The sequence below is a fragment of the Morone saxatilis genome, unplaced genomic scaffold (genome assembly GCF_004916995.1).
Source record: "Morone saxatilis isolate NCDOM2014 unplaced genomic scaffold, NCSU_SB_2.0 Contig24, whole genome shotgun sequence".
In the NCBI taxonomy this organism is placed as follows: domain Eukaryota; kingdom Metazoa; phylum Chordata; class Actinopteri; family Moronidae; genus Morone; species Morone saxatilis.
Window position 1 is genome coordinate 14,019,505 of NW_023339807.1, and position 16,307 is coordinate 14,035,811.

Here is a 16,307-nt window from a genome sequence, read left to right on the forward strand (position 1 = left end):
ATCTGACATTGTTGGAAATCATATTGCACTCAGAACAACACCATATGCCACTTGCTATCAAAGAGATCAGGACAAACCATATGTTATGCGTGCAAGGTCAGTGAGAGGGTTTCTTCAAGCTTCCTAAATGATGTGAAATAGCATCTGTAAGAGCGAACTTTGAATCATTTGTAAACATTTTCAATAATGAGCTTTCTAAGTATAGGCAGTCATTTCGCTACAGAATTTATTAAAGTTTTTTATCAGTTTGTTAAAGTACAAGTAAAACTGGAGCATTTCAGAATGAACTCCGTAGTTCTAAACATTTCAGCGTTTGAAAAATGGACGAATTCATTGTCAATTTTAATATATTTGGAGTAGGTACTGTTTCCACTCTTTGTGCTAAGGTAAGCTAATATCTGCTGACTCTAGCTACACATTTACAGTAACTGGTATTGATCTTCTTATCTAACTCTCTGCATAAAGGCTAATGTGTTTCCCATAATGTCAAACCATTCCTTGTATAGATAGTGCAGAAAAACTGTACCTGTCCTAAAACAATTATAATGGGCCCGTTGATGTTGGATCCAGAGGAGACGAATTTCCTAATTGAGGGCTTTCCATCTAACCACAGTTGCACCACTCCAGATGTTGAGTCCCATGTTGAACAAACTGAGTGCCATGTGTTTATTTTGTAGTCGTTACCTACAAAAGGTACAGATTTATCCCTGACATAGAGATGAAACTCATCGCTTGGAGCAGTCTTGAAAATCAGGAAGTCATTGAAAGCAGAGGGTGTGGCCAAAGAGAAAAGGCTGTGTGTTCTACGGAGGTCTGTGATGGACCTGCAGGCATAACAAAGACATTATTCATTATGATTTTTATTGTCACAGATACAGCGGGCTGTTTCATTCATTTTGCACATTCAATCCTACCTGAGACAGACGGTTACTGCCCTCAAATTCTGTCTTGTTGTAGTCAGCCTCACATGAGCTGTGTTGGTTTGTTGTGGGAAGGTGAACATTTTACCTGATAGATCTTTTAAAAAAAAAATCAAAAGACAATTCAAAATCAGAATGTGAAATTTAAATTATATAATAAATCCATCAAATAATAGCAAATATTATGATTAAAGATAAAGTTTTATAAAAATATATTTTGATAATAGATAAGCTGAAGTTAAAAATCAAATCTTATGGACCCTGAAACATGTTTAATTTACTGTATACTTTGCCATCCATACAGAGCCACGCCACTCTAAACTGCAAAATACATTTACTCATAGCTGCTGTCTGCCCCACCACCATGTTTCTTGCCAGAGATTTGCTGCTTCACATAGAAAATGAATTGACTGCTGTTGATGAATGCAAGTTGCAATCTGACCAAGTAATTCTCCTAATACATATTAATTACATATCATTTTGAAAAAAAGGAATGAAAAAGTTACATTATAATATATGTTCTATGTTTTTCTCAATTGTTGCTGTTATTATTGTGAATAATATTAAGCTTATTTGTTTCACCCTATTAAATTAAAGATTTTTCACATAACAAAGGATAATTGTTTAACTTTGTTGAATGAAGAATATATCTTTTACCTTGAGGAACAGCAGCACATACTGTCAGCATCGCCAGTAGAAGCAACAACGCCATCTAATAGAAAAACAAATAAACCCCATCCAAAAGGCAATAAATCACATGCATAGATGTTGCTAATAATTTCACTAATAGAGTGTAACAGACTGTAAATAAATCTGCAACCTAAGTTAGTCGGCTACAATGTACAATACAGGCAAAACAAGTATGTTTGTATATGCACATACATTTAAATTCTTCTATATTAAAATGTATATAATGCGTTGCATCTTACCTTGAGTCCTGTGTTAGGATGATGTGTGTAACAGTGTATGGGACTGTGTGTTTTATACTTACTTACTGCTTCCTTATGGCAGTCATTGGTTCAATTTATGGCTTTAGGTTCCAGTAATTCATAAATGTTCAAAGTTAACTGAGGGCTATTAAAACTGTTTTTTAAGGTATATTACACTTATAAAGATAAACCTGGAGTTGTTAAGTCACTCTAAAAATGAAAAACAAGTAAGATAAAAATCAGTTAACAACACAGTCACGTGTATGTGTAACATTTGTTTGTGTAGAGAGTCCAGGTTGATTTGTAATAACTTTTTGTGATACTCTAACTTGCCTTTTTGTGTGTAACATCTGTTGCTGGAAATTGAATAGCATTCATAACTATGTTTTCATTAGTGTATAAACACCGGAAAATAAGAACTGTTTTGTTTTTGTTACCTTAGACTAAGCCTTTTATATCTACGCAGCGGGTCGTCTGCTATGTTGAACCACCATTATTCTACAGTAGCCCAGAACAGTCAAATCTAACACTGACTCTAAAGAAGACTGTTTGTGGGGGTTTTTTGTGTCACTTTTTTGTGTCACCAGCTATAGTGTGTCCAGCCATCAAGGCTTTTGCCAAGAGCATACATAAACAGACACATTGTGAGTAAAAACAATTGTTTATAGACCAAATCTCCTGAAGAATTCCCTAAGGATTGATCTCTTAAAGGTGCACTTGGATGCTTAAATGGTGCCAAGAGAAATTTGCAGTTTATTGTGAAATAGTAAGTCCATGTGCTACATGAACAGAAGTAAGGAGTTATAAAAGAACCTCCTACATTTAGGTTGTTTTTCTGGGAGGGGAAATATGTTTGCTTGCGTTTTGAGCAACAGTCATATCATCAAGCGTAAACAAAAAAAAAATATATAAATATCTGGCCAGCGACAGAGGTTTGTCAAAAAGTTCTTTTTTTATTCACTGGAAAAAAGATTTATACTAAAATATACTTGTATACTAATACAACTTAAACAACTAGCAAAACAGTTTGCTAATAGTTCAACTTTAAACAACAAAACAAAAAGGTGGCAAGGTTAATTTCACAGTGTTTCACAAGTTACAAGTCACACCAGAGGTGAGGGAAAAGTGTGCTTTTGGGACCTGTTTCACCAATTTTGCAGCACTAGATAATTTCCTCCTCACTCGTTTTGACATGTTTCACTGATCAAAAGTAAGGCTATACTTCTAACCCAGAACCCTGTAGGGCAAATGTATCTGTACATTGTGACCGGCAATCATTTGTGAAACATGATGTTGCCAAAATTTCTGATCTGAAAACTAGCAAATCACTTTTCTGAGACGCACCCCTGGTCAGCCCAACAATGTGTTTAGTAAAATTGCCTGTTCAACTTTTTTACTCCATGGGTCTTTAGAGAGTCATGCTGCCAGAATATGGACAGGCCTACATGACTATAGCAAGTATATCCCTAAACAAAAATCTAAATGAATATGCACTGTGGGGGGTTAATAGTTTTTTCTAATGGATATTGTTTATTATGGATACAATCTTTTGAATAAAATCCATATTTTTCAAATATATACTGTATGTATGTGTATATATTTTATAATCTTTATGTATCAGAAATTGTGTCATTAAAATGTGTCTATAATGGAAGCTGGACCCCTCTTCTGTGGCTCTTTTTAAGATTTCTTCTATTTTTTCCCTGTTAAAAGGGTTTTACTCGAATCGAGGGTCTAAGGACAGAGGGTTTTGAACAGTACAGATTGTAAAGCCCCCTAAAGCTAATTGTAGTTTGTGATCTATGACGTGACTATGAATAAAATTCGACTTGACTTAACTTGACTATAACTATTAGAACTAGTTTTAATTAAAGTTTGAAGGTAATCCCTGTGGCATGATAGAGGCTAACTACTGTGCCAGTTTTAATCAGTTTAGCTAAATTATTGATAAAGTTTTACAGAAGTGCTTTCACTTATGGCAGTTAAAGGCAATCCATTTTTGTGCACTAGTGAATAGTCAGAGGTAATGAAATTCAAGAGTTACGCTGAAGAGGAATTAACTAATAGGTAATTACAAGCTCATGTCGCTGAATTACATCAGGAACCTGCTAGCTTGACATAAGAGGCTCCTTTGAGTGCTCACGCTACACATAATTCTTTATTGATTCAACAAGAATATTAAAAGAAAGGTGTTTATAGTGAGTAGTGTTGCTGCTTTTATTGTGCAGCCTAATTTATTGTAGTAATCCCTATAGATAGTAGCCTGTAGCATCACCAGTGCCACCAGTGAAAATGTGACTTGACTCCAGAGAAGAATGACGTAAGTGCTTGTTGTTTCACTTGATTTGTGCTAAAGATTTGGAGGTATGCAGAAAGGCCCAGACTCTCTATGGGCAGAGTTGTCTCCATGAGGGGGCACCAAGGGGCAGTGTTTCATTCACTGAGCCCCTTTTCAAAGCGTGTCAATGTTTTCTCATGACTGTGGTAAATGGAAATTTATCATCAAGCTAAAATATTGAATGTTGAATGAAAGCTTAAAGTCTGTCATCAGGTGTAGATTAGTTTAAGTTAGATTTGAGAAAATGGTTGAGTAGCTTAACAGCAATAAGTTTAGAGCCAAGGGTTGACGATTATGTCCCTTTTGTTAAGTCGTCTCTGTGTCGCGGGCTAGCCCTCCTCTTAATGCCACATCCTTTGGATTTAGGAGTCTCCACATGTACTCCACGAGAAGAGATGTTTTCTGGCTGCCTCGTGTCAGAGAAGGGACGTGCTGAGGTACTTGGTGAAAGCGGATGTTGCTTTCTGCCATTTGGATGCATTTCGGTCAATGTAAAAAATGTTTTTTTACACAGGGTTTATTTTTTTTTTTTTTTACACCTAAGTGATTTCTCCTTATGTTCTTAGTCAGATTATTTAGGCGAGAAGTATGCACTAATTTGGGGGATTTTTGTTCTTAAAATATTCTCTACTCTCCCACTCACATATAGGGGAGTGACAACAAAGTAGTGCAGTCCCATTGAGTGAAGATATTGTTTATTTCAAAAAACAAATAGAACAGTGCCAAGATGAGTGCAATTGAGCTGCATTTGTCATGTTTGGCCAGTAGGGGGCAGATGACCTTGAAAACAACCTTACAGATCAACAGCCCGAATTAATAATAATTATTGCCCCATACAGTTGTTATGACTAACATATTAAAAATAACAACAACAAAAAAAACAATCTAGGCAGTAAGATTGGACCATGGAGAAAACCAAGACCATGTGGTAGGTATACTACCTTACCAACTGGGAATTTGTATCATGTTGTCATGTTTGGCTGCCTGTCTGTGGCTGTTCAACAACACAGTAAACTTAACATATACTCTATTTTTACTGCATGCATGCTGTACATACAACACATTGAGCACTTTACTGGCTGTAAAGTACCACCATAGAATGACTTTATTGAAAATGATGGTGTTAAAACCAACTTCATTTGGGTAACTCATTATTACCTTTAGCTGAACTTTGAACAGGAGGAAGACTATGGATTTTGTACCCCTTTTTCTACACCAAAGTCATGTTAGGGAGGAGTCATTTCATGGTATGGACAGGTAAAATGATCTGAGCGACCAAAATAAGTCTATCATGTGATTACTGTATTGAAAAAAATCAAAACCTATCCTAAACGATGATTTAACATAAATTGCTGACATTGGACATAAAAGCACAGAAAGTATGATTTTTTTACTCCTAAAGTATAGATGGTATTGTTTGAAAAGTTTAGTTACAGATATGTAGTTTATCTTCAATTAGCACTCTGTCTACAATCTGGAACTCCAGCGCCCTCCAGTTGAGCACATTCCCTGGAGTGAACTGTAGATCATCCATGTAGTTGTGGATCTCACAGGGTGAGAGGATGTAGTCCCACATGTAGACATCAGACATCATACCAATGAAAGACTGTTTAAGGTCAAACCCCGCACCGTGGGCATCCTGCTCCTGTAGAGATTGCAGAGATTTGAGAAACTTTAAATAAAAGCTAGATTCTGCAGTATTTGTACTAAAAATCTATACACTAAAAAACACACAATAAATCAAAACGTTAGCATATACAGCATTTGTTGAACAAACTATGGTGTTTATTAATACAACTGTACCTGTCCTAATATAGTTATAATAGTAGACGATCTGATGTTTGTTCCAGAGGTGATGAATTTCCTAATTGAAGGTTGTCCATCAAACCACAGCTGCACCAGTCCAGTCGTAGAGTCCCATGTGGTACAAACAGAGTGCCACATGTTCGGCTTGTAGTCCTGCCCTCGATATTCTGACTTTCTATCCAGGATATGTGGCTCCATCTCTTTATTTGTTTCATCCCAGAAAAGCAGAAAAGCATTGGTTTTAGAGGGTGTGGCCAAAGAGAAAAGGACGTGGTCTCTTTTGAGGTCTGTGAAGGACCTGTAGGAATTACAAACACATTATTGTCCAGGATACTTCTCACAGTCTGAGATACAATGGGCTCTTTCATGCATTTTGCACATTCAGTTCTACCTGTGACAGACAGTTGCAGCGGCCAAATCCTGACTCGATATATTCATCCTCACATGAGCTCTGTTGGTTTCTTGTGGGAAGGTGAACATTTTACCTGACAGATCTGAAAAGAGGGATAGATTATCATTTTTGCCCCTAAGGTGAAGCTAAAAGTTAACAAAAAAAAAATTAGGAACATACAGTATGATATGAACCACTCGCTCTTGAATTTTGTTGGCACACATGTAAGCATTTTTTTGTCCATGTGGCCACTCCATCATTCAAGATTTGGTAGAAAACTTCAAATCTTTGAGGAAGGAAATTAATCTACTTTAAAGAGAAAAGCTCTTAATGGTTTGTGAAAGCCTTTTTGATGCTATACTCCGTAATTCTTTGTCCAGCACAAGTTCGTATGTCGGTTGATTTTCCTCAGCAAAAAGAAGTAGTACTGAAAGTACAGTGAGCAGCAGTTTTTGGCTGTGTCAAGACAAGCAAAGCAAAGACTAGTAGAATTACAGGGGTAAGTGTGTAACATTTTGGAGGATGTTACATAAACTGACAAACCAAACACTGACTCCAAATAGGCCCCTTTGCAGAGTTTCACAGCCACCATAGCACCTCCTGCAACCTGCCAATAAATCCTGTACACTCGTCCTTCACAAATTCACAATTCATAAAACCATCAAGACAACAAAATTGGAAATTTAAACACAATATACCTGTCTTTTTGCATATGAGTACCAAAGGTTAAATTACTCTTTAATTACTTTGTAATTTTGCATTGGAAACATGTTAGCTGAAAATGATAAAGTATGTAAAAATAGGAAAGAACCAAAGTATTACGACAAATGCAATGTGGGTTATTTGGGTGTTAAGTCTGCTATTCATATTTTGCAAAAACTCATGTTTGTTTCATCCTAAGGAATGTAGGAAAAGTAAGTTTAAAAGTAAATGGTATTCCCTTTGTTAAATGAAGATTGTATTTTACCTTGAGGACTTGCATAACATGCTTTTAGCATCACCACCAGCAGCAAAAACTTCATCTAAAAGACAAAAAGACACCATGAAAAATGCTCTTTTGTTGCTACTAATACACTATGTTAGGTTATTGTTATTTGCCTTGGGAAGCTACAATAAACAATACAGGTTGAAAAAGTAATTTAAAAAATGATTAAATATACTACAGTCACTTTAAATTCCTACAGTTTTGCATGTATAGATCTTACCTTGAGATCTGTGTCTGGATTTTGTGCGCAGTAGTGATTAGGACTGTAAGTTTTGTACTCACTGCTTCCCCATTTCTGTTTGTGTATTACATCCCTTTACTTCTTCTTCTTCTTCTTCTTCTTCCTCTTCTTCTTTTTTTGTTTTTGCTACAGATTCCTTAAATTTAAAAAGTCACCACCCTTCCAGCTTTCTGCTGAATCAACATAATTTACACTGAGGCCGTCTTCGTGGTTCTGCATTGTAAATGAACAAGGCTGAAAGAAATTTCCCAACACTCCATGAAGCTGAAGTGAAGCGGGCCTACATTTTACAATTATTTGCGCTTTTCTGAATCATTAAATTAAAAAATATTAAATATTTACAAAATGTCTTTATAGTTTTCACTGTATCGGAAGTTAAATATATCTAAATAATGGTACCAATCCTTACATTGCTTAAAGAGTACAGTATTTTCTTAAGCAGTTTGTAAACAACTGTGTGTTGTTTGTTTGCACGTGCATCAGCTTTTGATCTGTACACAGAGGTTAAAGTTTGATCACTCGTGACTAACCTTATCAGTTATGATAGGTGTTATCATGTACACCATATCTGTTATGATAGGCATTAGTCACCGCTTCAGTGCTTGTTTGGTGTTTTCCTAGCAAACCTGCTTGTGCCATGGTGGGTGGACCAAGGTTGTGTTTATTCAGATAAGGCAGCACAGTGCAATTTTGGTACTCGTTTTAGCGTGAAATTGCAGGTTGAAAGTTGTCATAAGTATGCTGTGTTGCATGTGTAACCACACCTGTCAGTGATGTCAGGGTGCTCTGAATGTACCTTATAAAGTGAGAACTTCATCCACTGGTGGTAAGCAAAGCTCATTCTTCAGCTCTATAGATCAAGAAAGACATTCATATGTAAAACAGTAAAGAGAGGGATATGTAAAATATCACTTTACTGTGAAGAAAACTAAATGAAATTGTCATTTTTAAAGTATGGATTATTATATAAACCTCACAGGATATGGGCACAATCCATATTCACAGAGCCTTCAATCTCTGCTATACAGCCTCGCCCTGCATTAGAAAAGTATGCAGTTAAAACAACCAAAGAGCCAGAACAATGGCCAAGCATCAGGGAAAAGTAAACACTGAATTTATCAAAAAAAAGACACCTAATAAGTATGTATGATTGCTAAAATAACCTCTGATTCAATGATCCATGAAATAATCTGCTCAAACTCAAACATCCACATTGTTCATTTCACACAAACTTCATGCAGATTTTGCATTCACTATTGGGGTTAATTATATACAGTTTATTAGTTGTTATTCTTATGCATTGAATATAATATGCAATATCCATGAAATATGTCACTTAGTCATGGGTTTATCCAACGATAGAAAGACAAAGGTTGGGAAACACAAGTTTAGATGATCCATGATCCTGGATCTCACAGGGTTAATGGATGAAGCCCCACATGTGGACATCAGATATCATATCATATGATCTATGTAATACAATGCATCGATAAAACTGTACCTGGCCTGATTATAGTGGGTCCCCTATACCTAACTGAAGGTTTTCCATCAAACCCGGCTGGCATTAAGAAGAAATGATCATGTATGCTGCCCTTTTACAGTGAGAGATAAAATGAGGACTTTCATTCATTTTAAACAGTTGCAACACTTAAATTTTGTTTTGATGTAATCTGATGTGTTGGTTTGTTGTGGGAAGGTGAACACACTTCATCTAACAGATCTGAAAGTGAGTGAGAGCTAAATTTGAGATTTGATGTTCATGTGCATACATTATATAAAGAATGAATGAATTACACAGTGGGAACAAAAATCAAATAATTAGTGGAGATCATGTATCTAAAATACATGTATTGCTTTTAACATAAATTAGAATCTTTGCCTGCGAACTGAAGAAAATAGTCAATTGCGGTAAGAATTTGTGGCGAAGGTCCCAGAATTTCAGGAACATACAGCAACATATGAATTACTGATTCTTAAAGTCTGAATGGTATATATGTAAGGACTGCTCCCCATGTGGCAAACCCATCATTCATGATTTATGAAAAAAAGACTTTGAAGCTTTGAGGAAACTTTCTAAAAAAACAGCCAATCACATTTCCCAGAGACAGAGAGAATATTATTGACAAAAACCTTTTTGATATCCCACTAAGCTTTTTAGTTTACTTATTATTTTATCCACTGCCTTTTTGTTTCATTAATAAGTATATCAGTTTCTTCTGTGAATAATTCATGATTTAAAATGGAATGAGCATCAGTGTTTTTGGCTGTGTTGAGTCAAGCAACTGTATGTCCTAAAACAAAACAAATACAGTTATACAATTAAGTCTGTTATTCATATATGACAAAAAAGAATTTGTTTCACCGTGTTAAACTATAAAAGTTGTTTTCATACCTGAGAATAAAGGTAAAAGCAAAAGCCATCATGCTCCTATCGACTCGCTACACTTGTGTGCAACTTTATTGTTATTTTTCATTTTAATATTCATTAAATAAAGAATATATTTCTCACCTTGAGGAGTTGCAGCACATGATGTCAGCATCACCAGGGGGAGAAAAAACTTCATCTAATTCAAAGAAAATATGCCACCATAGAAACGTTTAATCCAATACATTCAATATTTTTGTGTTGCTGCTAATACTTTCAATGCCATGGTTTAATATACAGATAGAAAAGGCAACAGTGAAAATGATTATGGGTATTATATACACTTAATACTTCCTCATAACTGTCTGTTTACAATGTATTTTTATTCCATAAATTCTGTTGATTCAAATGAATTCTGTATGCTCACATTGAAATATGTTTTAAAATTAGGTTGGTGTGCAGAAAAATGACAGAAATTGCACTAAAGGCTGTCCTGCTTCTGAGAGTGACAAATCTAAAAAGAATATCATTTGTAAAATATAGATCAATAGAAAAAAGCTAATAAAGGTAGAAGACTGAGTTTTACATTTAGGAAAACATTAGGGCCAATGCAGGACATCTGAAAACTGACTGACTAGATTTTGTATCACCAATGTGACACTACATCCTCCTGTAAGGCTGGTGATAGCTGTCTGGCTGGAGGGCCTATTTTGGCTTTACAGCCCACTCTTCTGTTGAGGCACTTCGGGGTGGTTTTTTTTATTAGTTAAAGGTTGGATGATTTCCAAATAGTTCAATTTTCAAAAATAACTCATCAAACAACCCTTTTCAGGAATGTCTTATGTCACCTCCACCATTGCACTCATATTGTTTTCTTGTTGCACATCAATGCATACTTCAAAGTCAAACTCGTGCTCCCCATGTGTAACATTTCTGACCCTTCAGTCTCTTCCAATGCAAACCGTAACCTGCCAAACTAAAAGATAAACACTGTGCAATACAATGCAGTGAGAGTATCTATTTAGTCATATGCCTTTCCAATTTAAGATCTAACAATTTATAGCAGCAGATTCTCTGTTGAGGCATTTCTTTAAAGGTTCTGTATGTAACTTTCAGAAAATCGTTGTAAATTATGACACCACTGGCTGTTAGGTAAGCTGCATTCAGCATCCTGTTGCACACAACAGTCCGCAGGTGTGAGCAAACAACATTGGCAGTGACCAAAAGTGACATAGACTATGTGAGACTGAATGCTGAAATGAACACTGAATGTTTAGAAAATAAATTACACACACATTCAGAATAATGTTCCTATCTCATGTTCCTATGTTTTATTTGGACCACTGGTTGCAGTTAAGTAGCTGGCCATTTGTAAATCATAAATCTCATTAGTTGGTGAAGTAGCCAAATAGCGATAATGTTAGCAAACAAGCTGAGATTAGCCAGTCAGCTGCTATCCAGTTGATGTTGAATACCATTGTGCAAGTAACCTGCAAATGGCAAGCCACTTCATTTAGCCAGCCAGATCAGCCCGCTATCCACTCAAGACAGCATTTTGCTATGTTAGCAAGCTACCAATTAAGCTAAAACCACAATATCACAATATATTTGCAGTAATGTCTCCAGATGAGTGTGTTTGTATATGTGTGTACCCTCTGATCTGAAGGCATTAATGCATGTGACAACATACTGCACTTGTGCGTGCCTGCTTGCCAATGTTTATAGATTAAAGTTTGATCATATGTCACTAACTACCATCAGTTATCTAAATTCTACGCTTTCTTCACTCCCTTCACAATCTACTAAAATGACTAGCAGCATAACATCAAGGGTTTATCTGTACTGTCACAACCAAATATCCTCGCTGCAAAGGACTTCAGTGATACAGTCTGTACGCTCCCCTCTCCACTGATGTGATGAGATCCAGTAGTGACTGGGGAGAAGCCTGCAGCTCAGAGCGAATGTTTCCTGGAGAACGGAATAAGATCAGCCGGAGGGATGAACCCTGGAGAGGGATCAGACGACTAGACAGAGCACACTCAGCTCAGTGGGAAAAAACTCTCTGAGTTTGACTGAGCTTCCAGACAGGAAGATATATGTAGCCTAAATGGGAGAAATAGTGACAAGACAGTACTGTTCAGTTACACTTGAGTTTATTCTGAAGAGCATTTCATGGTTGTTACACTTGACATATACAAATACTAATGAGGAAAAACAAAACAAAAAAGCAGTGAGAACATTTCTTACAGAAATAGAAAATTAAATTAAGGAAATGCAATAAACACAAGCTGCCTGTAGATGAAGATTGATAAGAAACTCAAAGGTATAAAATTGGAGTTGTAGCTGCTGAGGTTAAGGGAAATACAAGGATGCTCATCTCATAGTTAGCGTTAGGGTTACTGAATGTGCTGTACCATCAGTATACTGCACTAGCGGGAAAAAATACATGACCTTACAAAGGCAAAGTAAAGTTAAATTGCAGTACGATTGCTTTCATATGATTCTTTGTGTAGATCCAAGGTATTTGTATAACTGATGAAAACCTACACAGTGCAATTATATGACATAATATGTTTACAAAATGGTACAATTACAGCATGGTTACATAAAGGTTGACCAACTTGACTTTGTTGACAATAGAGATCAGAACAGTAGGTGTATTGTACACTCTTGGATCAATGACATCCAAAACAATGAGTCAGGTTACCTAATGCAATAGCTCTGAGAATGCCAGTCACTGCGGTGTCTGTTGTTTGTTTTGTTTTTTCTGTGTCTGTGATTGCGATAGTTCTATGTTAGCAATGATTTCTTGCTGTCACCCTCTGGATCAGTCCTCTCCCAGCCCCGTCGAATGCGGGTGAGGCTGCGGTCCACACAGGGCAAGAGGATCACCAGCTTGAGTGCCATCACCACAGAAGGCACCACCAGACAAAGCAGGTAGCCTGGTGGAGTGTACCATTTGTAGGAATAGGGTTGAAGAAACTTGTCCCAGCCATAAAGGTAGGTGTGAAAGGTACAGAAGAACAATGTCAAGTATCCTAGTTTGGACTGGAAGAGAGAAAAACTAGTTAGGACACATACTTTTACACTCACTGTGCACATTCACAAATTCATATACATTTGCACTGATAAACACAGAGCTAATCACTGTGTAATAGGCTCAGTAAGCCAGAATATGATAGACTGACCTTTACAGAGACTACACATGTGCGCACACTCATCTACTTTATGTGCACAGAACAGATAAATTAACTAATGTAGATAGAGGATGTGCATACACATACACACTTGTAAATGTACAGGCAAGTGGATCCATTCTATACACATGAACAAAACCTAAAGACTGTGGCTAATATATGCCCCCCAAATTACATTTGATGAATAACTTAACATTTAAAGCGCTGCTCTAATTTGGGCTGGAGTAAAGGGGAGGGGTGTGGAATGAGAAAACGAGCTTGACATGACCCAGTTACATTTATGAATGAGTTTGCTCCCTTTAGTGAGGCCGATTTCATTTTCAATTGGTCAAAGTGGGAAAAAAAGGTAAACAATTGTGTCTGCCCAAGTAAAAACATCACAGTGGAAAATTATCAGGGGAAGGATGGAAATATCACTATAACACATTTCAAACAGATTACTTCCAACAGGAAGTTGGAAACAGCTATCTGGCCCACGCAACTGTTTTCCATCTGGCTGAAGCACAGAAACGTCCTCATCAGTCATAGCTTGAATCTTGGCTAATGGACATGATGTGAAGATTGTAGCAAATACTTTTTCTGCCAGTATCCACATCCCTTAAAGGTCCAGTAGCTTCTGGAAATTTCCACACTAACTGAACCTCAGCAGCCTAGAGCATAAACAGGTGCAATACTGTAGTGGCAGTACAAAGAACATTTCATAATGCACTTTAAAATAGCTCCAGCGGGCATATTGTAAGTGGATACCAACTGAGCCTATTTAATATTGAGAGCATGTATTTCTGTGTTAACTGAATCATCAATCTGGGTGTCATTTGCAGCTTTTCAAGGCCACAGTATAGAGGTGAGATAATCAGTTGTCCCAAATTAAATTTCCCAATGAGCTTGTTTATATTCATTTTATCAGAAGCTGGCTCATGAAATATCATAGAAATGGCATGTAAAAAGACTGGTAATGTGCTTGTCTGCCATTCAGTTTCTTTTTTTGTGGGATAAGAGCGCCAAATCTGTTGGCTACAAAATGTGTGAAGCCTTCATTTTGTTAAAGTGAGTGTAACGTTTAAATGCAAATCTAAGTTGAAGGCATACACATATACACACGTACCATCAAAATATTGAGCTGAAATGCAATAACTACACAATCTGTTATTTAATCATTCCTTTAAAAACACACACACAGGCACAAACACCAATATGTGCTTAAGGGAACAGATTGCTTGGGAGACCACAGGGCCAGCACCACTGGAAATTCCACTGTCACATTCCTCCAGTTGTGACCGCCAGTAAACAGCATGTAGGAAGCAGGGATTCAGCCAAATTTTGATGGGCTGCTCAGCATCCTGCACAGCTAAAGTAGAGCTATGTATTCTGTGTCCGTAATGTGTCACTGTGAATGTGCAGACGCACTGACACTCACGCATTCAAACATCCATATACCGACATATCACTATGACTCACACACACATGCCAGTATCCACCTGTATGAAGCTGAACTCTCTCCAGCTGAGAGCATTGCTGACGGAGGGGAGAGAGCTTATTCCCAACAGGAGATACAGGCCAAATCCCAGAATCCCCACAGCATAGTAAGAGTCAGAACGCCAGGCCATGGTGGTGTCAAACACTGACGTTTTGTTCTCCTTGATCTTAAAGTGACAGTAAACATGACAGTAATAACATTTTCTGTACTGGTGGAAACAGAACTATCCCAAATCATCTGAATTTATGGTTGTCATTTTTTAATGATAACACAAAGCTTTAAATTTATCAGACACACTTATTTCCAAGCTGTGGGACTGCCTTACCTTTGAGATGGTACTTGCAGCAATCCTGAATCTCACATAATATCTGGGGACGACAATAGGGACAAAAAATCATCAGGAAAATTCAGATAGGTGTTCACGCTTTTACATAACTAAGATATTAATCACCACAACAAATTATAACTCCGAGTGTTTGGTAATTTACTTTCATCTTTTGTAGTGCCCATCAATTCAAAGTTTTTGTGGGCAGTTGGTTTAAATTGTCTATCTTTGTGCCTCAATTAATCTCTGCGATTAACACAAAGTTGTCCTTCTCACATTTTTACTGCTTTGCTTTTTTGTTTTTATCAGTATCTGTTTTCTAACACAGTATGTGTTAGTACACAACCACAATTCATTCAAACCTGAGCTTCACACTTCTGTGTTTAGTGCTTCTTAAAAAACATGCACTTATGCTCTTCACCCTGCTGCTACCACTGCTACTGCTATCTACAGTGTCCCTGAGAGCTCAAAACATTGCAATTTAAGAAAACATCTCTTGACACACGTGTAAAGTGAGAAAACACAAGCAAATACAAAAATGAGGTATTTCTAAGAAACTGAAACAATACATCTGTTTTTCAACACTAACTGAAGGTTGGATTTATTGCAGGGCTGTTTTTAGACTGCATTAGTCGTAGGCAGGTGTTCCTGATAAACTGGCAACTGCGCAGTTTTGATTCCTTCATTTGAAGAGTATGAGGATGGGTGCACCTGTTACATACCTTATGGGGATGATGAGAGTGTAGAGCACATGTAGAGAAGCAAAGCCAAGTGCTAGCAGTCCCAGCTGCTTCCTGCACAGCATCCAGCGATCCAACCAGTCGGGGAAACGCCTGAAACAAACATATTTTGACTTGATGCAATATTTAATATATATTGGAAAACATACACCCCTGTGCATGCACTGAATCTCAGGTGTGTCCTGTTATAATTTCTGACTTGTATTTGGTTCCTCTGTACAGCTGAAGGAAGGCCGCTATGACACCAGGTAGGTAACACAGAGACAACATGATGAGAGACACAATGGGAAACACCTGAAACACGGAGGATAAACAAAGAAGTGGTTTCTGTGAGGATAACATGCACCAGATTCATGTTAAATGATAGAACACATCTGACAACTAAAAGGAACAAATGTTAATTTACAAGACACTTAACAGTCTTTACCTTGTTGGCCAGGGACACCATGATTCTGAAGGAGATGTCCTTGTCCTGTTCAACATATGCGTAGACGACATCTCTAATGAGCACATAGAAGAAGAAGAAGGCGGTGAGGCCAAAGGCCAGGCGTAGTGGCAGCCTCCACTCTGGGAACAGCTGCAGGGGGAAGTCC

At 37.2% G+C, this 16,307-nt stretch overlaps 2 protein-coding genes and 1 pseudogene across 2 annotated transcripts; all 3 read right to left on the reverse strand.

Annotated features, from left to right (window-relative positions):
• Positions 1-379: 379 nt before the first annotated feature.
• On the reverse strand, positions 380-1,876 carry LOC118335926 (C-reactive protein-like). The gene is made up of 4 exons (XM_035672429.1): positions 1,850-1,876; positions 1,578-1,632; positions 915-1,017; positions 380-824 (listed from the first exon to the last, which is right to left on the reverse strand). The coding sequence occupies exons 2-4, from the start codon at positions 1,630-1,632 to the stop codon at positions 467-469; spliced, it is 516 nt and encodes a 171-aa protein (XP_035528322.1). The 5' UTR covers positions 1,850-1,876; the 3' UTR covers positions 380-466.
• Positions 1,877-4,865: 2,989 nt separating this feature from the next.
• Positions 4,866-7,685, reverse strand: LOC118336235 (C-reactive protein-like). The gene is made up of 5 exons (XM_035672837.1): positions 7,590-7,685; positions 7,352-7,406; positions 6,385-6,487; positions 5,991-6,291; positions 4,866-5,832 (listed from the first exon to the last, which is right to left on the reverse strand). Exons 2-5 carry the CDS (start codon positions 7,404-7,406, stop codon positions 5,614-5,616), a joined length of 678 nt encoding a protein of 225 aa, XP_035528730.1. The 5' UTR covers positions 7,590-7,685; the 3' UTR covers positions 4,866-5,613.
• A 4,426-nt stretch (positions 7,686-12,111) lies between these two features.
• Positions 12,112-16,307, reverse strand: part of LOC118335857 — a 6,935-nt pseudogene continuing 2,739 nt past the window's right edge.

Coding starts and splice junctions, on each gene's coding strand:
- LOC118335926 (XM_035672429.1), bottom strand. CDS start 1,632: ATGGCGTTGTTGCTTCTACTGGCGATGCTGACAGTATGTGCTGCTGTT. Junction 1,018..1,577: donor ATGTGCTGCTGTTCCTCAAG/GTAAAAGATATA, acceptor TTTTTTTAAAAG/ATCTATCAGGTAAAATGTTC. Junction 825..914: donor GCAGTAACCGTCTGTCTCAG/GTAGGATTGAAT, acceptor TTATGCCTGCAG/GTCCATCACAGACCTCCGTA.
- LOC118336235 (XM_035672837.1), bottom strand. CDS start 7,406: ATGAAGTTTTTGCTGCTGGTGGTGATGCTAAAAGCATGTTATGCAAGT. Junction 6,488..7,351: donor ATGTTATGCAAGTCCTCAAG/GTAAAATACAAT, acceptor CCCTCTTTTCAG/ATCTGTCAGGTAAAATGTTC. Junction 6,292..6,384: donor GCTGCAACTGTCTGTCACAG/GTAGAACTGAAT, acceptor TAATTCCTACAG/GTCCTTCACAGACCTCAAAA.